This window comes from Aquarana catesbeiana, linkage group LG04, assembly GCF_042186555.1.
Source record: "Aquarana catesbeiana isolate 2022-GZ linkage group LG04, ASM4218655v1, whole genome shotgun sequence".
NCBI classification, from domain to species: Eukaryota; Metazoa; Chordata; class Amphibia; order Anura; family Ranidae; genus Aquarana; species Aquarana catesbeiana.
The window spans coordinates 133894463-133919522 of record NC_133327.1 but is presented as its reverse complement, the minus strand read 5'-3'; the positions used below and the strand labels follow the sequence as shown (position 1 = coordinate 133919522).

Genomic DNA, 25060 nt, shown 5'->3' with positions numbered 1-25060 from the left:
GTCATGCCAGGTCGGCTTGAACTGGCCTTGTCCAAAATGTCTCCAGTCTCTTCAAATCTTTTTTTTATCCTCTGAACTTGACGCTGAGACACATTGACGGTATCTGCCACATCAGCAGTGGATCTGGTCTTCAGCCTCTTGATAATCAACACTTTAGTCTCCGGGTGAATTTTAGGCATGTTTGCAGAGGTCTAGTTGCAGTTGAGAAGGTCTAGTGTACTGGTGTTCTTTTTATACACACCTGAGACCTAATTGATCCATTATTAGTCACAGGTGAAGCTCATATAACAAGGCGACAACACTTATGTCTTGGCAAAAATTGACTCAATGGGCTTTACCAAGCTGTGAATATTAGAATACTTTTTGTCAGTTTCGTTTTGCACTGAAACGTTATTACAAAAGCTGTTGGGATTAAAATGACCCATTTCTTGTAACAAAATCTTGATTAGAAATATATTTTAGCGGCACTTCAGGTCAATTTGTACACAAGCGACAAGACTTTTGTCAGGGACTGTATGTAGTATAGTGTTAAACCACACTAATGCCCTGTACACACGATAGGATTTTCCGACAACAAATGCTGGATGTGAGCTTGTTGTCGGAAAGTCCGACCGTGTGTAGGCTCCATAGAACATTTGTTGTTGGAATTTCCGCCAACAAATATTTGAGAGCAGGTTCTCAAATTTTCCGACAACAAAACTTGTTGTTGGAAATTCCGAGCGTGTGTACACAATTCCAACGCACAAAAGTCCATGCATGCTCGGAATCAAGCAGAAGAGCCGCACTGGCTATTCGACTTCATTTCACCGCGTTCTTGACATTCGGAATTTCCGACAACATTTGTGTGACCGTGTGTATGCAAGACAAGTTTGAGCCAACATCCTTCGGAAAAAAATCCACAGTTTTGTTGTCGGAAAATCCTATTGTGTGTACAGTGTGTACAGGGCATTAGTGTTCAGAAATATAAAGCAGCCAGCACTACAAGAGACAACTTGTGCAAAAAAAGATATAAACAGTGCAGCGCTGTACTGTTTATATACATGTACAGTATAGCAAACTTTAGTAGCTACTCCACTTGCAGCAGCTTTACGGCACACCTGTGCCCTTCGCCAACATCTAAAGCCTCATGAAGCTGCGTACAGTTTGCATGGAGTCTAATACTTTTATATTATGGTCAACATAAGTGTGCACAGCCTATTACATTAGGGTGTGTACCCTAAAGCTCAAACACACATGTGTGTGTGTGTCTACGTATATATATGGCCCCCGGCACATTGATCTCCCTGCCAGCACAGTGAAAGAGAAGTGCGTAAGCACTTATCTTTTGGCAGAGCCGGTAAGATGGAGATCTTTCCAGGCGGCACACAGAGTGATAATGCTAATGCGCATGGGGTGATTAGGGTGTGCCCAGGCACACTTGGCACACCCTGTGCGTACGCCTATGATGGTCATAGGCATGCGCACAGGGCTTTCCAGGTGTGTCCGATCACACCCTAATCACCCGGTGTGGTGCAGATTCCCCCTGTTTAGATATTTCATCAAAGCCCCCTAACGGGGCTCCTAAAAAAATTGTAAAAAAAATAAATAAAATAATACAAATAAAAACTACTGACACCATCCACTGCCCTAGTGACACCGTCCATGGTTCTACTGACACCGTCAGTATATATACACATGCACACACATATGTTTGAGCTTTGAGGTGCACACCCTAATGTAATCGGCTGTGCACACCTATGATTATAGTTAAAATACTTTTGGGTGATCCCTGAAATCTTTCCTCTTCAGAGAAGCCTATCCTGCCTCCATCTAACAACTGCACTATTTTCTCCATTAGCTCATCCCCCACAGCTATTACCCTTTTGTCATAGGCGTGTGCACAGGGTGTGCCAGGTGTGCCCAGGCACACCCTAATCACCCTGTGCAGCACAAATTCCCCCTACTGCCCTGGCTCCCCCCCCCCCTCTCCCCACAGTGCTTCTGGCTTCCCTGCTCTCCTCTCCTGCTGACTGATGCTGCGGGGAAGAGTGGGGGAAGTGGCCGGTAAACATGTAATTTACTGGTCCCTTCTCTTTCTGAGTGAACATCGTGAGTGATCGATAGTGTGTGTTTGAGCTTTGGGGTGCACACCCTAATGGGGTAACACCCTTTTGTATAACTTGACCCTCCCTCCTAGATTGTAAGCTCTAACGAGCAGGGCTCTCTGATTCCTCCTGTATTGAATTGTATTGTACTTGTACTGTCTGCCCCAATGTTGTAAAACGCTGCGTAAACTGTCGGCACTATATAAATCCTGTATAATAATAATAATAATAATAATAAATAATAAAAATAAAAGTCTTTTTTTCCCTTCTGTTTTTCTCAGATTTATAATTTGGAACATATAGGTAGCTCCTATCCTTTTTTAAATTTATTTTGTTTTTGTTTTTTTCTTCCAATTATAACCATAGCCTTGATCTGTTTCCTGCTTTGGTACCCAAGACTTTATACTTCTGTTATCTATTTTGCAAAACTCAATGAAAACTATTGCAACTGAAATGACTACAAGTGTGATCTTCTGAATAGATGTGTGGGCAGCATGAGATGAATAGCTCAGATCAGATGAGTCCTATGAACTCAGCCTGGCTAATGCCTAAGGATGCTAATAGCTGCTAATAGCTGTCATTTGATTTCAGCACCCTGCCAGCAAGCCGACCCATAGCTCGTTCCCTGTATTCCTGGCATAGATAGCGGAGAAAGGGTTAATGAGGACTGCCTGCTCCCATCGTGTACTGCTGTGACTCATTGGTGTGTAGATGGAAGGAGTGGCCATTCTCTTCTATGTGATGAGGATTATTCCCAGCTCTAGCAGTAGACTGGAGTCAGTGATCGCAGCGCTGTACATTGCTGTCAGTGTGTCCGGGCTGCACTGCTGAAGATGTGCTCCTGTGCATCCCACAGGTAAGTCCTCTCCAGAGCTCTACACCCACCCAACTGCTGTCTACAGAACCACAGCAATTTCTTACACTGGATTCGTTTTAGAACTTAGTATTTTTTGGGGGACTGTTCTGATTTATTTTGCCAGGATGAACTAATACCCAGAAAGATCTCAGATTTTGTTGGATGCGGGCAAGTTACATACATGGCTAAGAATTTTGGGGGAAAAAAAAACATCTCTGTTTATTTCAACTACTGGAATATTCAACCCTCAGGGATCAGAACTATGACATTCCCCAAATATTCTCCATAGCACCTTCTCATAGCAGGAGCATTCTTACAGTGTATGAGAAAAGACTTGAGGAATAGCAGCAGAGAAAGTACACATGTTATTTCCACTTTTTAGTTTACAATAGTCGGTGGTCCTCATTGTGGTGTATAGGACTACATTCCAGTATAGGTCCCTCTATACACAGTTCCCTCCCTCCCAGTGTCTGGTTGTGTGTGGGGCTTTGGATTCTAGAGTTGATAAGATTCTAGATGCTAAAAGTAGCTTTTTATCAGTTGTAGCTTTGGTGCTTCTTGGTTTAACAGATTGGAGTAGCCTGGATGTGGTCAGGGATTTGACACATCTGAGTACCAGGAGGCACCAATGGTTTTAGACACCACAATCTACTTCTCAGCTTCTGAAACTCATGTATTCTTTTGTTGACTATTCCTGTCTGTACAAATATGCTTACAGCCAATAAACCTTTTATTACAGATTTTTAGACACCACAGCCCCATCTTTGGTAAATTCCAGTAGTCAGTAGTGGAAACCTTGATTCTCCATTGTCTGCCTTCTAGATAAGCTTTGGTGTATCTATGGATTTTAAAGATCTTGGTTCTGCTTTGGATGGAGGTGGCTGGGGCATATATCTATGTGAGCTTCATCTTTGTGGTTGGCGGATTTAGCTTTAGCTTTAAAGCAAACCTTTTATTTTAAATTGGGCATTAAAGGGGAAAATATATAAGCAGAGGTTACATTTTAAATAAAAAAAAAAAATATCCTGCCCTCCCACCTTCCTAAGCCTTTTTTTTTCTTTGGTCCTTTGATGTGATAGGATACATAAAAAGAGGGGGGTGGGTGTAAGAAGGGGAAGTCAAGGTTTCACTTAATAAAAAAGTCAATATTTGCATATCATTGTAGCTGTCTGATTCTTTGAAACTACTGATTGGTTAAAATAATATCTACTTATGCATTTTTATTCATATCATATGTTCGTTTGTATTGTCCAAGATTATGATAAGTATGCGTCAGTATCAGTATTCCTTCTTATTGAAGCTTAGAAGTGACTGTGCTTTTAAATGTGGATAGAGCATCTTCTTTGTAAAGGAGAGTGGTGGGGATTTTACTGTGTTAAACCCTTTTATCTGAATGCTGGATGTAAGAGGTATAGATTCCTGCACTGAGGAGCCCATATATGGATGGAACTTTAAATGTGGCTTTCTTCCCTAGCTTGTGTATGTGATTGAGAATTAGGAAAAGAATGTGAGTTGGTAAGAGGCTCTTTAATCATCATGAATATACGTTCCCAGATTTAAAGATGCCCTGGTACCTGAGAAGATGTGTGGTCGGACAGACTTGATTTCACATATGTTTTTTATTTCCATCGTTTATTATGGAATGTTTTATCATAGTACTGTTCTTCTCTCCTGCTTGCTCTCCACCTGTCAATATTCCCTCTGCCAAGTAATGGAGAAGTCATTAATCAAGCTGTGCTTTGCATGCAGAATTCAAGCATAAGCTCTTGTGACAGGATGTTCTCATTAATTCAGTAGGCTTTTTCCAAAGCTGCGGGTCTACCTAAGCATTCTTCTCTGTATTGGAATGTGTATGTATGGAAATCTGATCAAATCTAAACTCTTCAAATCCTGCCATCTAGTAGCTGCCCTTATAAAATGTTTATGGATTTTATTGCATGCAAACAAATATCAAACACCTCCACCAAATATTCAGTCTGTCTACGTTTGTCCCCAGAGCTCTGGGTTGCGTTGGTAAAGCGTGAAATGTGATTATATACCCAAAGGTAGCAGAGTCTGAAGGACGGATGAAAGAAATAGATGAATGTTCCATGAATCATTTATCCCGGGAGCTGAGAACAAAATATAAATAACTCTTTTTCATCTCCTTTCTTTGCTTTGAAAAGTATTCCTTTGTACAGCAATCAAATCTTTCCTTCCACCTGTTTACTTACTTTTTATTTTACTTGATGCAATTCACATCTCCTGTCTCTGCCCCATGCAATACTCATTGGAATTCACTGTAACAAAAAAAGACCCATAAACAAAAAGGGTGTCACTGCAAACATGATTGGAGCTGTTCATCACTAGACATCTGCGCCATGCAAATATCTTAAAGTGACCCAGACACAGCAAAGGGAGCCATTTTGTTGGCTGCAAACATGATTCCACTTTTAGACAAAGATTTATTTTACAAAATAAAGTCTGAGGACCCTGTGATAAATCCAAGTGGATATCAATGTAGTAAAAATAGTTTACATTAAAGTGCATGTAAAGCTATTTTTAAAGCTGAAATGTAGGTAAAAATGTTGTAATGAAGTTTTCTTGTCCCTCGTCCTGCAGGCTGATGGATTCTGTAGAAATTTTCTTTCCAGTGATGCTGAGTCTAGTGCTGGGGGTTAATAGCTTTGGGTCTAAAGCTGACCATACATTTTTTAATGAATATTGGTACAAAAGTTTTCATTACATTTGATGACTCCACAAATGCTGTTCAAAAGTACTTCAGGAAAAGTTTGATTTTTAACATTTGGTTTTGGAGTGAATTAATGTTTCTGAAAGAAAACCACGTTCACGGTTTGAAATTTGTTCATTATATTATTCATATTTTTAAATTTTGCTCTTTTAAATTTTTTTCACAAAAAAACAAAATTTTATTAGTGTATGGCCTAATCTAACATTGAAATATATTGAAAAAGGTTCTGTTGGGCACCCACCTGTTTCCTTTCCTCCACTGACCTTACATTCATTATGTGAAAATAATGCAATGCATTCTGTGAATAGGGTGGTGGATGAATGACAGGATCCTCTCCTCCATTTAGTAAATGTGTTGCCTTGTGGGAAAGCCAAGGAGGACAGGACAGAAAAAAGTTGGGCACCTGTTGGGACCTTCTTCGATGTACTTCAGTGTTATCCCTGAAGCCATATATTTATGAAGCATGGGAACTTCAGTACTGTGAAAAGAACTGGGCATCACTGGGGGGATTTCTACAGTAATGCCCCGTACACACAGTCGGAATTTCCAACAGAAAAAGTCCGATGGGAGCTTTTCATCGTATATTCCAACCATGTGTATGCCCTATCGGACTTTTTACATTAAAAATTCAGATGCCAAAGGCCACTTTTGAAAAGAGCAGCCACCTGATTTTCTTTTCCCCAGATTTGTATGAGCAGAATGAATCAAATTTCCGAGGCTGAAGACGCTAACATTAGAAAAATGTAGTGAACAGTACTTCAGCAAAGAAAGAGCAGCCCAGGAGGCATGGACACTATTTTGTGAACTGCCAAATGGTAGAGTTTCACTTCAGTCAACGTTCTGGCTATTAGTTCATTGGTAAATAGTGAAGTTACACAGGCACTAGTAAAAGTGAGATGATGTAGCGAGTTTCCCATTTACTCACCGTGTTCAGATACAGGTGAAAGCCTCTTCAATTCCTTTTCACATAATTCGCTGGGTTACTTGGACATGCCCAGGTAAGGTAAGTTTCCCTCAGCAGCTCAGAAAGGCCACACCTGATGAGGCAGAGGTAGCTGGGCAAGTGATCTGCAGAGAGATGAGAGACCTTCTACTTTCAAAGGCCGCACAGAAACCAGCAGCTTCTATAGAAGACCCATCTACAGTGGGGAGTCTCTGCCTGATTGCTTCCAGAGTACTCCAGTTCCAGTGAAATGGTGCTCTGCCCTTGGGTTTTGGATCCCTCAGCCGTTCACCAGAGCTATGTTGGACTTTACTATGAGGGACACTGATTATCAAGATAATAGTAAGTACAGTAGCTGTTTGTATTTTACTGAAATAGTGATTCACAGCTAGAATATCTGTTATAATATTATAAAGGCTATGCTATGCAACCACATGTTACCCTGATTGAGTCACATATGTGCATAGTTGCCAACATTGAAAAAAAAATATGTGGGACACTTTTTTGGCTGTAGGCGGAGCCGTCCAATAATTAGGGGGCGGGGGCATTCGTTTGTAGGCGTGGCTTAGAAAAATGTATAAGTGCAGCGCGCGAAGCGTGCCGCGGCGAAAAATGGGTGTGGCTTACATGAAAGGTGGGTGTGGCTAATGTGAAAGTGGGGGTGGTTTACGTGGAAGTGGGCGTGACTTAAATGGGCATGGCTCAAGAGGGTGTGGTTAGAGTCTGAGATGAATGAGGGATGGAGAGGGAAAGGGGGAGAAGGAAAGGGGGAGAGGGAAATGACGGGACAGCAGCCCCAGATCCTACACAATAGAAATATGTGTATTCTAGAAAGTTTAACAATCAGCAGATAAAGATACTCCAAACACCTGGTGTTAACGCTTCAATCATCCCGCCACCATGGTTGTTGTGGTGTCAGGATGATTGAAGCATATTATTTCTATTATTACATTGTAATATAAAATTAAATCATTCAACTCACCATAATGCTGAATCAGTGGGATCCCTGAGCGTGTCACTAGCCACGTCGCCTGCCACCAGCAGAGTCTGTCCTTGCATCAGGTGCCCCCGGCAGAGTCTGTCCTTGCATCAGGTGCCCCCACCAGAGTCTGTCCTTGCACCAGGTGCCCCCGCCAGAGTCTGTCCTTGCATCAGGTGCCCCCGGCAGAGTCTGTCCTTGCATCAGGTGCCCCCGCCAGAGTCTCTCCTTGCATCAGGTGCCCCCGCCAGAGTCTGTATAGACCCCCTCAGTGCAGATCCCCTCCATCAGTGCAGATCCCCTCCATCAGTGCAGACCCCCCTCTATTAGTGCAGACCCCCCCTCAGTGCAGCCCCCCCTCTATTAGTGCAGACCCCCCCTCTATTAGTGCAGCCCCCCTCAGTGCAGCCCCCCTCTATTAGTGCAGACCCCCCCCTCAGTGCAGCCCCCCCTCTATTAGTGCAGACCCCCCCTCAGTGCAGCCCCCCTCAGTTAGTGCAGTCCCCCCTCAGTGCAGCCCCCCTCAGTGCAGCCCCCCCTCAGTTAGTGCAGCCCCCCCCTCAATGCAGTCCGGCCCCCGCTCAGTGCAGGAGCGGCCGGTGTTCTGCCGAGAAAGTTCCCCTCGGCAATGGAGGACACCCTGTACTGCGCAGGTGCAGCGCTTGCGCAGTACGGGGCTGGGGAACTTTCAGCAAGACACGGCGCCGGCGCCGTGTCTTCTGCTCACTTCAGTGGAGAGGGGAGGGGCCATGCAGCTAAAGAAGCCGCTTCATTGGCTGCACGGATCGAGTCGCCTTCCTCTCTCCACTCAACACTAGGGGAAGATAGAGCGGCGGCGCCGGCCGCCATTTTGCTGGAGCCCGCTGCTCCAAAAAAACAAAAAAAACAACATTCACGATTTTCCTTATGGAAAATACCGATTCGGGACAGCCTCCAATCGGGATGAGAGTCCCATAAACGGGATTGTCCCGGGAAAATCGGGACTGTTGGCAACTATGTATGTGTTGATTTGCTAAAATTGGAGAGGGCAAAATCTGGTGCACATCTACATAGAAACCAGTCAGCTTCCAGGTTTTATTGTCAAAGCTTATTTTACCAAGCTGAAGTTAGAAGTTGATTGACTACCATGCACAGCTGCACCAGATTTTGTACTCTCCAGTTTTAGTAAGTCAACCCCAGAGACATTATTGTGAAGGGTCCATGTTTGTGCAGCTTTCATTATTCTGGAATGTATTCATGTCTTTTTGCCATCACGAACCTGTTTTGCATTGTTGCTTCTAACATTTCACCCGTTTAGTAAACTGCAAGTAAGTTTATCTTTGTCTAGAAGAATCCCTTTGTCTAAAAGCATTGTCCACAGTTTATATTGTCTGTCTTCATTCTGTATGGGTTATGGCAACATTTTAACAGTAGTAGCTTTCAATTCCAAATTATTTTGGTGTGGATAGCTCTATAATCCAATGCAGCTCAGAAATATGCAAGTCCCTGTGAACTGTGGCCTTTCCCTTCTAACCAAATCTGTTTGAGTGTGTTACTACCTTGTTTCCCCGAAAATAAGACCTAGCGTGATTGTCGGTGATGGCTGCAATATAAGCCCTACCCCCCAAATAAGCCCTACCCTGTTTCTCCGAAAATAAGCCATACCCTGAAAATAAGACCTACAACTAGGGCTTATTTCGGGGGTAGGGCTTATATTGCAGCCATCACCGACAGTCACGCTAGGTCTTATTTTAGGGGAAACAGGGTAGGTGATTAAAGAGGAGTTCCAGCCTGGGGGGAAAAATTAAAAGTCAGCAGCTACAGTATTTATTTTAATATAAGGACACTTACCTGTCCAGGGATGCCGCAATGTCGGCACCTGAAGCCGATCCATCCATTGGCCCCCGGGTGCAGGTGCAGGTGCCGGCATCTTCACTAAGGGAAACAGCAAGTAAAGCCTTGCTGCTTCACAGCCTGTTTCCTACTGCGCATGCACGAGTCGTGCTGTGTGTTTTGTATGGTCCCGCTGTCTTCTGGGACCTGTGTGTCTCCCAGAAGGCAGCGGAGGAGAGGGGCCAGAAATTGCGTAGATCGCCGCACAACGATTGCGGTGATCTTACCCAGAAGTGGGAGCAGGTACCTGGTTTTGACAGATATCCACTTCCCCCCCGAAAGGTGCCAGATATAGCAGCGGAGGGAGGGAGGAAGCACACGAGCGGAGCTTCCCCTTTTGGGTGGAGCTCCGCTTTAAGGAGGCAAAGTATCTTCAACTATTACATTTTATGTCTATGCTGCTTGACAGTCATGATTTCAGATTGGCCCTAAACGGGTGTCAAAGTAAGTTAGAGGTGATTGTAGCAGTATTAGTGCACTTGCAACAAAAACAATTGAGTACTGTGCATGATACTTTTCTTGAATTGCACTAACATCCAAATTTTCAGGACAAGCTGTAAATTGGGTAAGGCCCCATCCACATGGGTGGTGTCAGTCTCAGTAAGGGATCCTACACTGTTCCCTTGATGAGTTGGATTAGAATGGTACATACTGTATGTCACATTTTCAGCATCCATGTCTGTTTAACTCAACAAAAAATAGATTCATGTAATCCCTATGGGTGGGAGGATGTAAGCTTACTTGCAACCACCTATATCCGTCCACCTCCAGTCAGTCTTTTCTATTTGGTCCAACAGACCTGAACAGAACCAAAGGAGAGTGGATGTAGGCAAACACAAGTTTGCTTACATCTGGCCACCAATAAGTTGTATGGGTGTCTGTTTTTGATCCATGTAATCGCAGATCAAAAAACTGACAGACCGATTGGCTGTTTCTCAAAGGACCCTTAGGGTTGAAGAAATGCAGGTTGCTCTTCTTTGGGGTTTATTTATAGCATATCAATATTACTGTATATGTGCACAATAACTTCTGATGTGTTTTGCTGTGTAAAGAGTTGTTTCAGATGAAACTGTGTCAACAAATGTAATTAAATAAAGAACTCCCAGTCTCTTCTGATGAAGAAAGGAAGCAACATGCAAAAAAAACAAAAAAAAAAACAAGAAACATATAATAGAAATATAAATTTTTTTCTTGCAATCATTTACCCAGTAGTCTTCTAACAGAGGATCAGGCCACCTAAAACTAATGATTTATTTACCCAGTAGTCTTCTAACAGAGGATCAGGACACCTAAAACTAATTATTTTTGTTTATGGCGGAAGACATTGGGTTGAATCACCCACTATTTTATTGTACATCTCCTTCAAGACGTCACTAGGATTGGCCAGAATAAATATGTACCCTGACCGGAGACCATAGAAAACAGCTATGTAGCTCCATTCCTCATGCAGCATTCTGTGTAATGTAAAAATGAATAATGCAGTACCTACTATCAAGTGTTAGACCCCCTCAAATTGGCAAGTGGATAGATCTGGGAACACACCAGCATCGCTGGCAGATGGAGTTAATGGCCTCTGCCGTTTGACAGTTCCACTTAGAAGGGTGTTAATATAGTACTATGGGCCCCAATAAAAGAAAAACTGAGGGAGACTTTTTTTTCACAAACCGGCCCTGTTGAAGAATACAGGTTATTATGTATTCTAGTGGGTTTAATGTTGCTACTTTGACATTTTTTTATTTAAGGCTCCGTTCACATATAGGCGTTGCTATTTTACAGGGGTTTTTCAGGCGTTTTTTTGGGCTTTTTTTTCTGGCATTTTTGCAGTGTTTTTATACAGGCGTTTTGAAGTTCAAAAGGTCACCAATGCAATAAAAGAATTAAAATGCCTGTAATGTAATGCCTGAGAGGATTGCAAGGTCCTTTATTACATAGAGTGTCTTTATACTTCTTTGCTCTGTGTTAACACAGGCATTTCAGAATTCTGTGTCACCCCAGCCTGTTTATTTTAAATGGGTCCCAACATGGGAAAAGTTGCACCTGCTCTAATTTTTTTCCCAACAGAGCACTGTAATGCACATTGTGATTAGTGGTTTGCAATAGCGCAGGTGCATTGTGTATGGATGTTGAGGTGTCATGCATAACACACATGACAGCACACATACACATGTAAATGGGCCCTTAGGGTCCAGGTTGCTATAGCTAATAATACCTACCAGGATCATTATATTTGTAATGTGCAAGAAGTTATAAGTGGTTATTATCAAATTCACCATCCATGTTGTCGCATACATTTTATTATTCTGTTTAAAAGAAAATAAAAATATGGTAGCATTTTGCATTTCTTTACCCAGATTCAGCCTTCTTTGCACCTGTATATACCTGGTATTGTGACCATCCCCAACCTCTGATCAAATGTTAAACTATTTTGCTAATTATGATATGGCCAAGAAAAACAAACGTTTATTTAATCTCTATCATATCACTTTTGAGCACTTAGATTTATATTCCAGGTAAACAAGTACACTATATTGCCAAAAGTATTGGGACACCTGCCTTTACACACACATGAACTTTAATGGCATCCCAGTCCGTAGGGTTCAATATTGCGTTAGCTCACCTTTTACAGCTATACCAGCTTCAACTATTCTGGGAAGGCTGTCCACAAGGTTTAGGAGTGTGTCTATGGTGAAGTTTGACCATTCTTCCAGAAGCGCATTTGGCACTGATGTTGGACGAGAAGGCCTGGCTCGCAACTCTCCCAAAGTTGTTCTATTGGGTTGAGGTCAGGACTATGAGGAGGGGGGATTTTGGGGGGATTATGGTGTGGTTCCAGTAATAGGAACTCTTAAGGCGTCAGCATACCAAGACATTTTGGACAATTTCATGCTCCCAACTTTGTGGGAACAGTTTGGGGATGGCCCCTTCCTGTTCCAACATGACTGCACACCAGTGCACAAAGCAAGATCCATAAAGACATGGATGAGCGAGTTTGGGGTGGAGGAACTTGACTGGCCTGCACAGAGTCCTGACCTCAACCTGATAGAACACCTTTCTGATGAACTAGAGCAGAGACTGTGAGCCAGGCATCCCAATACTTTTGGCAATATAATGTATGTACAGAACTGTTTTTCCAGCAGCAGTATGCCGGTAAGGCCATCCTCTGCTCTCCCCTCCTATAAGCATGTTTGACAGACAGTACTGTGCAAATCAATTTAGCTCTAGCCGGTGGTCTAGACCTTCACTCTCCAACGCTGGAATGTGGGCAGGCACTCCTACCTGCAGCTTTATCCCACCCTGAGGATGTGCTTGCTGGTCATGCACTGATAGGTATAGGTGGATAGGAAGATCATGGGAGCATGGAGTAAGGTCAGCATTTGAATGTGCTGTCTTAGTTCCTGGAGATAAACAAGGAATAGGTTCTTCATCATTGGGAAAGGGGGAAGAATGTTTTTATTATCTAACGTGGCCAGAGTTAGACTTTGATAATTTTATAATGCACAGTTAGGAATTGTTCACATGGGTGTGTTTTCCTGCACAGGGATACACAGGTATTGTGTGCAGTCAGTCCCATTCATGTCAGGTGGGATGCAGTGGCTGCACTAACACAACCACTGCTCCCAATTTGACAGCCATACAGATAAACGTCCTGGAACTTACACTATGCATTCAGGGACACACACCCGCACTCACATGGATGTCAATTTGGGAGCAACAGCTTTGTCTGTGCAGCCACTGCATTCCTATTGACGTGAATGGAACTACTGACATGGGGATGCACGGAACACCTGTGCGCTAAAGTAATGAACAAGACCTTAACTGGATTAAAGTGATTCTAAACCCTCACTGAGATCTACATAAACAAGATCTCTAAGATACACTAACAACAAATCCAAGAATATTTTTTTCCTAACTGTACATAACCCGACATATTCATACTCTTTATCAGTCACATCCTCCTTGCTACTAGTGCCTGATATTATCTATGTCCAGCCAGGCAGTGTGTTCCCGGGCAGCATGTGACCTTGTTTTTTTTTTTTTTTTGAGTCTTTGCTTTAGTGCGCATGCATTCCCCGTTCATTAGGATACCAATAGTGACGTGAAGCTGGTCAGTCACTCCTGTGATCTGCCTCCCAGACACATCTCTCAACACTGAGTTCATATGCCGCTCCGGTTTCCTTGGTTTTCATGCCGGTGGATTTTAATTAATATGGTTAGACAGTATAAAACATCTCGAGTGATGATGAACATCCGTCTGCCCCTGGAAGATGTCAAATGACGAAACGTGTAGGGCGTGGCTTGTGGATGTGACGTCACCACGTACTGACAGCTTGGAATTTGCGGGCAGAGTGTGCGGCCGGGACCGATCTTGTTTGTAATAAATTGTGCAATATACTTGTGTCAGTGGAGACACATTGAAATGTGAGTGCTTTTAAGTAATGTTTTAATAAATACAATTGCAATACAGTTTTACACTATAGGAACTCTTCTCTCTTCTACCCTGATGCATGAATGGACACGGTGGCCATCTTTGTGGTGGGGAAAGGCTGCATATATACAAACAGAGCTTGATTTGTTTGTGAACAATGTGAGTGTAATTGTATTCATTTTTGACCTGATTAAACATTATCCCGATGTACTGCGCAATGAGGCATCTTTCCTTTTTGTTTACATGGGATGTTATGTGTGTGGTGATTACCTCTGGAGCACTTTGGGGATGAATCTTGGATAAGGTGAGTTATATCTAAGATTGCTGCATCCATTACCTGGTCTGCTGCTAGGAATGTATGAAGATCGAGGGGCTTCCGATATACTTCATATGTGCTTATGTGACCTTTGTAATGAGGGTCCATTAAATTGGGTAAGCGGCTGTATTGTTGGGTGCTGGTGACGGGTCTCCCTATCTTTTGCTTACCACGATTGAACCACTATTTGACCATCTGTTCCTGAATCATTTCTTGGGACTATTACCTGAGCGCTGCACTTTTACTATATATGCATGAATGAATGGCCTGATGATTCTATGTTCATGAAAGAAAGGGACAACTATGGATACTGCAAAGCATTACTCCCAGAAGGAAAGGCTTTACTGGCTGGGTTACCAGCAGATACCTCTGGTGAGTTTATTCAGTTCAGCTGGTGGCGTGTTAATCGTTTGAAAAATTTTTCACACCAGTTCAAGATTTTTTATTGTTTCAAGATTTCACCTCAACACAAATATTGCAAACATTTTGATGAGCATTTTGGACCTTGTTTCACATTATATATTAGACTTTTGCACATAGGTTGGTTCTACATTTTCATATAGATTCACTAGAAATGGAGGGTCTTGGTTGATTTTATTATTGATTTACATTTATTTATCATATTCACTTATATGATTTATGGTTTGCTTGTTTCAGTGGTACTCACGCTGTTTCTAACACTACGCATTACACCTCTCAACTCGTACTCAGCACCCCCTCTACTAGAACCAATTACCCTACCGGTATGTCTTCAGAGTGTGGGAGGAACCCATGTATGTACACAGAGAACATGCAGAGAGATATGAACTGAGGACTCTAGTGCTGCAAGCTATGAGCGCCAACCACTAATCCGCCATTCTTAATTTGAGAAGGGTTGTGGATGTCTGGTGTAAACTGAAACCATACATAATGTAAAAATGAAGGATGTTTTCTGTATACCAGTGATAACTGTGCTCTCCATGCAGATCTAATCAACCAGCATGCAGTCTAATTCACTGCAGAGTGGGTGTACATCATTTTAGAACAGTCACATTTCAGTAGAGGCAAGCTCATACATTAGGCATGCAGTCCCGTATGATGGCAGGATGACATGTTTAATGAAGGATGCCCACTCTAAATGCCTTTTTTTTTTAAATCATATTTATCTTACAGATGATTTTGTGTGAAATGTATTAAATGAGGTGAATAAATATGAAGTAATTGAGGCTTCCCGCTGACTGTTGGCACTCATATTCTAGGGGGTGATAGCAGAGGGAAATGGGAAAGCAGTGTTAGGGTTGCTGGAACATAACAATGTAAGCATCGTTTATATAAAACACTTTATATGATATTGCTCAGCATATTGAGGGGCTAGATTTTATAATTTTATATTCCAATGAAATCCATAAAGAGGATCAACAGTTCTTGTCATTTCGACAATGATGATTCTTGGTGCAAGACTGTTGGTTTTGGTGACAGTACTGTCTGTACCTATATGTTAGAAATTTTTGGAGGGCTGACGGGTACTTTTTTGAGATGGAAGGGTTTACTCTGAGTATTAAGTTAGCAGATTAATTTCAGGGGGTTTGGTTAAGGGCTAATTTAAAGGCTGATAAGTGTTAGGGCTAGGTAACCAAAATGTGGTGTACTGGACTGTTGAAGCCTGAAAGTGAAAATTTTAAGTAGATCTTAGACCTAATTGAACGATATTTACACAGTGTACCATAAAACAGGGCTCATTAAATCCCAGACACCAGGTTGCCATGGCAACTAGAAATTGCGTCCTGATGCCTGGGAATTTGTCAGTTGCAGTGGCATAGCGTGGGGGGGCAGCCAGGCGCAACAGGAGTAACTGAACAGGTGTCGCGGAACAATACATCAGGCCTGTCGTATCCGGGTGGCCAGCAAGCAGGTGTCACTGTGCCTCGTGTGCATGAGGCCTGGGGTGGGGAGGGGCAGCGCTGTGAAGGTAGGTTAAAGAAGAGAGGCGGGATTGTGAAGAGCAGGTTAGGGGACATGAGGGGCTGTAGGGAAGTAAGAAGGGTGGGACAGGGGAGGAGCGGAGCTGACAGGGGCGAATCGGAGTCCCTGGCAGGAAGTGTACCCTGTGCGTCTCTCAGTGACACCATGGCGGTGTCTCCTCCTACAGGATCACTGAGTGCTGGTCCAGGCCGAGCTGTTTGGGGAGACTCTCAGCCTCACCTTGGAGTAGAAACCGGCGGCGCTGAATGGGCTCAGCAATGGCTCGAGCCGGACAACCCCCTTCCGGACGGTTCCCCCCTTCCTGGATGGGCTCCAAATGTGTCTCAGAGTCGGGTCTTGGCAGCCTGCTACCCCTGGACAGCCCAGAGCCAGTGCGGCCAGCTAGCAGCGCCACCTATTAGTGCCCATCAGTGCAGCCTCATCAGTGCTGCCTCATCAGTGCCCATCAGTGCAGCCTCATCAGTGCCAACTACCAGTGCTCATCAGCACATCCTCATTAGTGTCCATCAGTGCAGCCTCACCAGGAACCATCAGTGCAGCCTCATCAGTGCCCATCAGTGCAGCCTCATCAGTGTTTCACGTACCAGTGCCCATCAGCACAGCCTCACCAGTGCTCATCAGTGCAGCCTCACCAGTGCCCATCAGTGCTGCCTCATCAGTGCCCATCAGTGCTGCCTCATCAGTGCCCACCAGTGCAGTCTCATCAGAGCCACCTACTTGTGCCCATCAGTGCAGTCTCATTAGTGCCCATCAGTGCAGCCTCACTAGTGACCATCAATGCAGCATCATCAGTGCTGCCTCATCAGTGCCACCTATCAGTGCCTATCAGCACAACCTCATCAGTGCCCATCAGTGCAGCCTCACCAGTGCCCATCAGTGCATCCTCATCAGTGGCCATCAGTGCTGCCTCATCAGTGCAGCCTCATCAGTGCCCATCAGTACTGCCTCATCAGTGCCAATCAGTGCAGCCTCATCAATGACCACCAGTGAAGCCTCATCATTTACCCTCGGTGCTGCCTATCAGTGACCATCAATACAACCTCATCTGCGCCCATCTATGCAGCCTCATCAGAGCCCATCAGTGCAGCCTCAAGAGTGCCCATCAGTGCAACCATATCAGGGCCCATCAGTGCAGCCTCATCACCGCACATTAGTGAAGAAAAATTACTTATTTGCAAAATGTTATAACACAAATGAAAAAAAGGCTTTTTTCATGTATTTAGCAGGGTGCAGTGTAGCATGACAGCGCAATTGTCAGTAAAAAGTGCGACACCACTGAAAGCTGAAAATTGGCCTGGGCAGGAAGGGAGTGATTGTAACTAATAGGCAGATGGTTAAAAAAACTGGCTCATACATTTTTTTAGCTGGCTCCTAGATTCAAAGCTAATTTCTTAAGCCCTGTCATAAACAATTGTCATATTTAAAAAATATTTGTTTTCACCTTTTTTCTTCCTTATTGCAGCTCAGTGCTGCTGTCTCTTTGCAACCATAGCCTGTCTTCATGCATGCACTCCCATGATCTCTGCATGGCATTTCTCAGGGCTGGTTCCTTAACGGTGAACGCTTTGACCTGTGCATGGTTGAAACAGTCGCCAATAATAGTCTCCATTGAAAGCCCTGTCACAAGGTGACAACAAAAGGAACAGAATTGGAAGAAAAAGGCAGTGTGTTGTCACCATATAGCAGGACAGTTTTAAGTAAGGTTCTTCATGGCAGCAGTATCAGATATTATTTTAGTAAAAGAAAAACATTGGATTGGGGGGGGGTGGGGTGGCGTTGTCTTAACATATTCTAGCTCTTAGTTGCTTTGGGCAATAATTCCTTTAGATGGTAGTCAACCTTATCTTCACACATGTACAGTGTCAAAGCAAAAAAATCCTAGGTTTCTATTTAGAACATCCTCGCATCCTCGAGTTGACCGCTCATCAAGTACAAAGGAGTTATGTATTTGATGTTATACTGTGCTGACAATTGTGCACACTAACCTCAACCGCACACTAGCCTCAAGGTCTAGAAATCTTAACAGCTTAACTGGCAATTTAGGAAAACCATGCAAGGGACTTGTATACTTGGCATGTATATTGTTTAATGGCTATCACCACCTGTCATGCTCATATATTTTATAGCTTTGATGGTGAAAATCCATTGAGAATTGAATATACTCCGCCTTCCACTAGTGTTCTTCAAGTGGGTAGACTCTATGTTCCGTGACTTCGTCTGGTCCCACCGCAGACCATGCATTAGGCTTCAAATTCTCCATCTCGCGAAGCATAGGGGAGGGGTGGGTCTCCCAGATGTAAGATCCTATTACAGAGCGGCCCGTCTCACCAGGTTGGTGGACTGGTATTGCCACGCAGAGGAAAAACTAAGGCTCGGTTCACACTGGGACGACTTGGGATCCGACTTGTCGCCCCTCAAGTCGCCCCAAGTCGCCCCAGAAAGAGATTCACATGACAGTGAATGGGAGCGTCTTAATAGACACTACTGAAGTCGCTCCGACTTCAGAGCGTACTCCCTGTACTACTTGGATCCGACTTGGTAGGCGACCTGTACCATAGAAATCAATGGAAGTCGCCTCCAAGTCGGATTGTCAAGCGACTTTGCAGGCAAAAAATTTCGTTTGCCCAGGCAAACCCCTCCCTCCCAGAGAGCTGATTGTCCTGTGATTGGCCACAGCCGAAGTCGCCTGTCCTGGAAGCGACTTGAAGTCGCGTTGTAATTTGCTAAAGTCGCGCTGAAGTCGCGCTGAAGTCGCGTTGAAGCCGCGTTGAAGTCGCCGTACAAAGTCGCGCTGAAATCGTGTTGCCCCTGTGTGAACCGAGCCTAAGGGTGGCCATGGAAATGGAAGACTCTAGTGAAACAGCCAAAGCTGGCCATGGATCACCTCACCGCTGCCAAAAAACCTCATTGACCACCCTACACTGGGCAGCACACTATTGGTGGCCAGAGATGCCTTCCGACATTCCTTAGTGGCACCACTACCCTCCCCTAGGGTGCCGATATTGGGCAATCCGGACTTCGCACCTGGCCTTCAGAATCCTCAATTTAAGTGACTGGCTGTGGGTGGCCGGCTCCATCTATGTGACTTTGTGGGACCCGACGGGCAACTCTCATCAGCTGCCTGGGTATCTGCTACAGACCCCCCTCTGGACTTCTGGGGCGGCCTACAGCTGCGTAATTTTCTTCGCAGGTGTTTGCGATTCCCAGGCATCTCTTGCCAGCTCACAGAACTGGAACATATCTGTCACCGGGGGAGCCGGTCTGCCATAGTCTCTCGATCATCTATGTCTCTCTGACTCAAGGGGATGAAGGATATGTACCTCCATTCCTCTCTAAGTGGGACTCAGATCTTGGCACCCAATTCACTGACTCTCAGAGGGAGAAGATCCTCCACTTTGCTCAGAAGTCCTCCATTGCTACCAGATTCCAAGAGACGTGTTACAAGATCTTGACCTGATTGTATAAGGTACCCACTACTCTGCACCAGTTTCTTTCCGCAAGTCCCCAGTCTGTGTTGGCGATGTGGCAATGCGGAGGTAACATCATCTATCTGAGCGACCAATCAAGAAATACAAAGCATCTCTCACCATCCCATTATTAAATGCGGCCAAGGCATGCATCCCCCTCTGTTGGAGATCCGAGAATCCGCCGTCGAAATCCTTGTGGTTTACTAAAGTGAACGAGCTGAGGGATATGGAGAATCTCACCGCCACTCTGCACAACCGGGAGATCTTTCGAGAGACCTGGAGACCATGGCAGCATTTTGTGTAGACTGATGCTTACCTCCATGAGGTCTCACAACCTGCCTAACCTCCTGGACTAGCTTTGCTCCCTGGGCGGGAGGCACTACCTGTCTTCTCTCCCTGTTTCTCTATCCTTGACTTTCTTCCAATCTCACACTAGAGACTTCAGATCCCCTACCCTCCTGACTGCCCCCCTTTCTTTATATGCTTAGCTCAGATATGGGCTGTACTATTCAGATACTGTGAATATCTTCACTTACATTATCCCTGTCTTAGTGTCCCATCTCTGGGCTCAGCTGGCCATCGGGACACATTGTCCCCCGATATATACTGTAAGAGGTTTTTTTTTTTTTGCTGCTTAGTTTTGCACCCATGAATACCTGTTTTGGGCCTCACATGTAACTGATGGAATGCCCTCCCGGCTCTATGCACTGACAATATTTTCTATACATACCATGTTTTCATTCATGCCATCCATACTGTGTAATGCCGGGACAGTTGATATGTTGAACACATTACATGACCCTTCCTGTTATCTGATCTTACTAGATATCATTGTTACTTTGGCTGTGAAATGCACTTTGTATGAAAATAAAGGAGTTACAAAAAAGAAAATTGAATATACTGCAAGGCATAGTGTAACTCTGACTTTACCTGTGATTATTCAAATCAGCCTTTTCTGACCCTAACTGGCGGTTCAGTCATCTCTTCACATAAGCAAATGGCTATTGATTGTATTGTACATGAGTGCAATTTAAAGGGAATTGTATTCAAATTGCTTTGAAAGTAGATCGGTAGGAGAGTAGACAACATCCTCCATTGTAATAAGCTACCCTACAGCAAGTTGTGGTCATATGAATTGCAAATGTACCCGCACGGGATTCTAAAATTAGCCATTTAAAAAAGAGAGAGAGAAGAACAAGAAAGGACAACTACTGTATAGTTTAAAAATATACACTATACACCTGACCATCACACCTAAATGAGCTTATTTGGACATTACATTCCAATTCCATAGGCTTAAAATGAGGTTGCATTCCCCCACAATTGCCCTTTTGCAGCTATTTCGGTCTTAAAACTTTTTAGCGTGTGGGTACAAATTCAGATTCAGCCAAAAGAGTATTTGTGAGACAGATGTTGGACGAGAAGACCTGGATTCCAACTAGAATTCCAAATCATGCTAAAGGTGTTCAGTAAGGTTGAGTGCAGGTTGAGGGCAGCTCTCTGTGCAGTACATTCCAGTTCCTCCACACCAAACTTCTCAAATAATATCTTTATGGAGCTGGCTTTATGCAGAGAGGCACATTCATGCTGTAACAGAAAATTTTTTTCCCAAACTGTTGGCAAAAGGTGGAAAGTGCACAATTGTCAAAAATGAAGAAAAGGTAATTGAAGAGTGATCAGACAGGGGTAACTGTAACTTGCAGTTCATTAAACAGGTGCAAAGTGAGAAGCAATCCTACAAAAAAAGGTCAGGGTGACAAGGAGAATAAATATTTTGCAGAATAATACAAAACAGATTATGAAAGCAGCATAAACATGAACTCTTCACAGCAATGTCTCTGTAGCTCAGTCAGGGTTAACATATGGCTACATAGCTTAGAATTTATAGGAAGACTTTCTAGCAACAGAGTATAGCTAAGAAAACTTTGGTAAAACAGTTCAGAACACAAACAGCTACTTGCACTTATTCTCATGAACCATGTCCATCTCAGTAAGGTCCAGCATAGTTTTGATAACAAAGGTGAGCAGCTGGAGAGATCAAGGGTCTAAGGACAAATTGCCACCCACTTGAATTATAGGACACTGTTAGTATTCGGGGAGGGCTCCCCTAAGTAACTGGGACTTCTTGAGAAGCTGCGTACCATTAAGCTCCTGCCAGGCTGCATGCATGCTAGTCCTGACAGTGGAGGGACTCTCACCTGAATACAGATCACTTGCCCAGCTACCTTTGCCCCATCAAGTGTGGCCTCTCTGAGCTCCTAAAGGAGGTATTTGAAGAACTGATCTTATCTGGGCATGTCCAGGAACTCAGGCCTTTGTGAGAAAAGGAACTAAAGGGGCCTGTGTCTGCATCTGAGCATGGTGAGTAAATGAAGCTACTGAAACTACTGAAGCCCTAAGAGTTGACTTAAATACAACCCTGACTAATATCTTTGGTCATACAATGATATATGACCACAAAGGTAGCAGAAGCAGAAACGGCTACTGGGCCTTTGCTATTCTTTGGGAGGACAGAGGTCTCATGCTGTTTTCTTCTCATTGTATCAAAATATTTGTCATCATATCTATATTGGCTAAATTAAGGATTAAATAAGAACAGTAATTTTTTGAAAATAAATAAATAAAAGTCAGCAGCTACAAATACTGTAGCTGCTGACTCTTAATAAGCAGACACTCAATAGCCCAGGGATCTAGCGCTGTCTTCAATGTCTTTACCCGGGCCAATTCTTTAGATCCTTGGCACCGCCATCTTGACCGTGGGAAGCTGGCTGTGACTTCCCGCTGTTTCACAACCAACTTCGCGCTGCACGTGTGCAAGATATGCTGTGCTTTCAGAATGGACCCGCAGTCTTTTGGAACATGTGATATGTTCACCTAGGTGACAAAAGCAGAAGCAGCGGGTACCTGTCAGAAAAGGGTACCCACTCCCAGAAAAAAAAATGGCAGAGAAAGGAGGAGGAGAAGGATAAATGGAATCTTCACTTTAAGTGAAGTTCTGCTTTAAGCTTGTTCTTGGGTGAAGATGCAAGGTTACATTATTCTGATTTACTAAGAACAAGTGTATGTATTGTGTGCTATTTGGGCACTTATCTCATAATCCTTTTTTAAGGCACCTCCAGAGTTTGCTTCTCATCCAAAACTCAAAGCTTACAATGTACCCTATGTGCATCTTAAGTCAAAAAATTTGCGAGAATATTTAGATTCACTCAAGTTGTCAACATTACAAGGCATTCTCTGAATTAGGGAGCGGATACAGTGCCTTAAAAAGTATTCATACCCCTTAAAATTTTCCGCATTTTGTCATGTTACAACCAAAAATGTAACTGTATTTTATTGGGATTGTATGTGATAGACCAAAAAAAAGTGACACATAATTGTGAAGTGAAAGGAAAATGATAAATGGTTTTCAAATTTTTTTTACAAATAAATATCTGAAAAATGTAGCGTGCATTTGTATTCAGCCCCCTTTACTCTGATACCGCTAACTAAAATCTAGTGGATCCAATTGCCTTCAGAAGTCACCTAATTAGTAAATAGAGTCTACCTGTGTGTAATTTAATCCCAGTATAAATACAGCTGTTCTGTAAAGCCCTCCGAGGTTTGTTAGAGAACAAACAGCATCATGAGGGCCAAGGAACACACCAGACAGGTCAAGGATAAAGTTGTGGATAAGTTTAAAGCAGGGTTAGGTTATAAAAAAATATCCCAAGCTTTGAACATCTCACCTAACACTGTTCAATCCATCATCAGAAAATGGAAAGAGTATGGCACAAAAGCAAACCTACCAATACATGGCCGTCCACCTAAACTGACAGCCCAGGCAAGGAGAGCAATAATCAGAGAAGTAGGCAAGAGGCCCATGGTAACTGGAGGAGCTGCGGAGATCCACAGCTCAGGTGGGCAAATCTGTGGACAGGACAGCTATTAGTCGTGCACTCCACAAATCTGGCCTTTAGAGAAGAGTAGCAAGAAGAAAGCCATTGTTGAAAGAAAGCCATAAGAATTTCTGTTCGCAGAAGGCATGGGAGGGGAAGATGGATGGAGCCAAATATAGGGCAATCTTGGAAGAAAACCTGTTATGCCCCGTCACACGGTCGGATTTTCCGACGAAAAATGTGTGATAGGACCTTGTTGTCGGAAATTCCGACCATGTGTAGGCTCCATCACACATTTTCCGTCGGATTTTCCAACACACAAAGTTTGAGAGCAGGCTATAAAATTTTCCGACAACAAAATCCGTTGTCGGAATTTCCGATCGTGTGTACACAAATCCGACGCACAAAGTGCCACGCATGCTCAGAATAAATAAAGAGATGAAAGCTATTGGCTACTGCCCCGTTTATAGTCCCGACGTACGTGTTTTACGTCACCGCGTTCAGAATGAACGGATTTTCTGACAACTTTGTGTGACCGTGTGTATGCAAGACAAGTTTGAGCCAACATCCGTCGGAAAAAATCCTAGGATTTTGTTGTCGGAATGTCCGATCAATGTCCGACCGTGTGTACGGGGCATTAGAGTCTTGAGACTCCAGACTTGTGACTGGGGAGGAGGTTCACCTTCTAGCAGAACAACGACCCTAAATACATCCAGAGCTACAATGGAATGGTTTAGATCAAAGCATATTCATGTGTTAGAATGGCCCGGTCAAAAAGTCCAGACCTAAATCCAATTAGGAATCTGTGGCAAGACTTGAAAATTGCTGTTTACAGATGCTCTCCATTCAATCTGACAGAGCTTGAGCTCTTTTGCAAAGGAGAATGGGAAAAATGTCACTCTATAGATGTGCACAGCTGGTAGAGACATACCCCAAAAGATTTGCAGTGAAAGGTGATTCTACAAAGTATTGACTCAGGGGGGCTGAAAACAAATGCACGCCACACTTTTCACATATTTGTTTGTAAAAAAATTTGAAAACCATTTATCATTTTCCTTCCACTTCACAATTATGTGCCAGTTTGTGTTGGTCTATCACATACAATCCCAATAAAATACAATTACCATATGTTTTTGGTTGTAACATGACAAAATGTAGAAAATTTCAAGGAGCATGAACACTTTTTCAAGGCACTGTACGTGACACTAGCGTTAACTGCACCTCTCATGTCAGAGGCGGGCTGTAACTAAGGTGTAAGCTGTGGCATCCAGCATAAACAATAGTAGCTATTTTAAAGAACACAGCAGCAACCTGGCAATGGAATACACAACAGGGAGGTAACTTTTTATACACACCTGAAATTTAAAAGAAAACTGTGCCTGGGGTTAGGCAGTAAAGTTGACAAGGATATTATATGTGCTCAACTTTAGTGATCCTGACAACACTAATCCACTACTTTGCAATCAGCAGTACCGTTGTTAGCCTGCCATGCCTACTCCTTCAGTTGGCTGCCAATCACAGCTGCGCATGTCTCTGAAGGCCACTCGGC

The 25060-nt window shown here is 43.6% G+C and overlaps 1 protein-coding gene across 5 annotated transcripts in view; it reads left to right on the top strand.

The window, feature by feature from the left end:
• Positions 1-2778: 2778 nt before the first annotated feature.
• The window catches only part of SPHKAP (SPHK1 interactor, AKAP domain containing), a gene marked incomplete in the record, with an annotated part of 381842 nt that continues 359560 nt past the window's right edge, over positions 2779-25060 (top strand). For 2 of the 5 annotated variants that reach the window (XM_073625690.1, XM_073625689.1), the window contains 1 exon segment: positions 2779-2940. In XM_073625690.1, the coding sequence (XP_073481791.1) occupies positions 2918-2940 (23 nt within the window). 5 annotated transcript variants of the gene reach the window in all.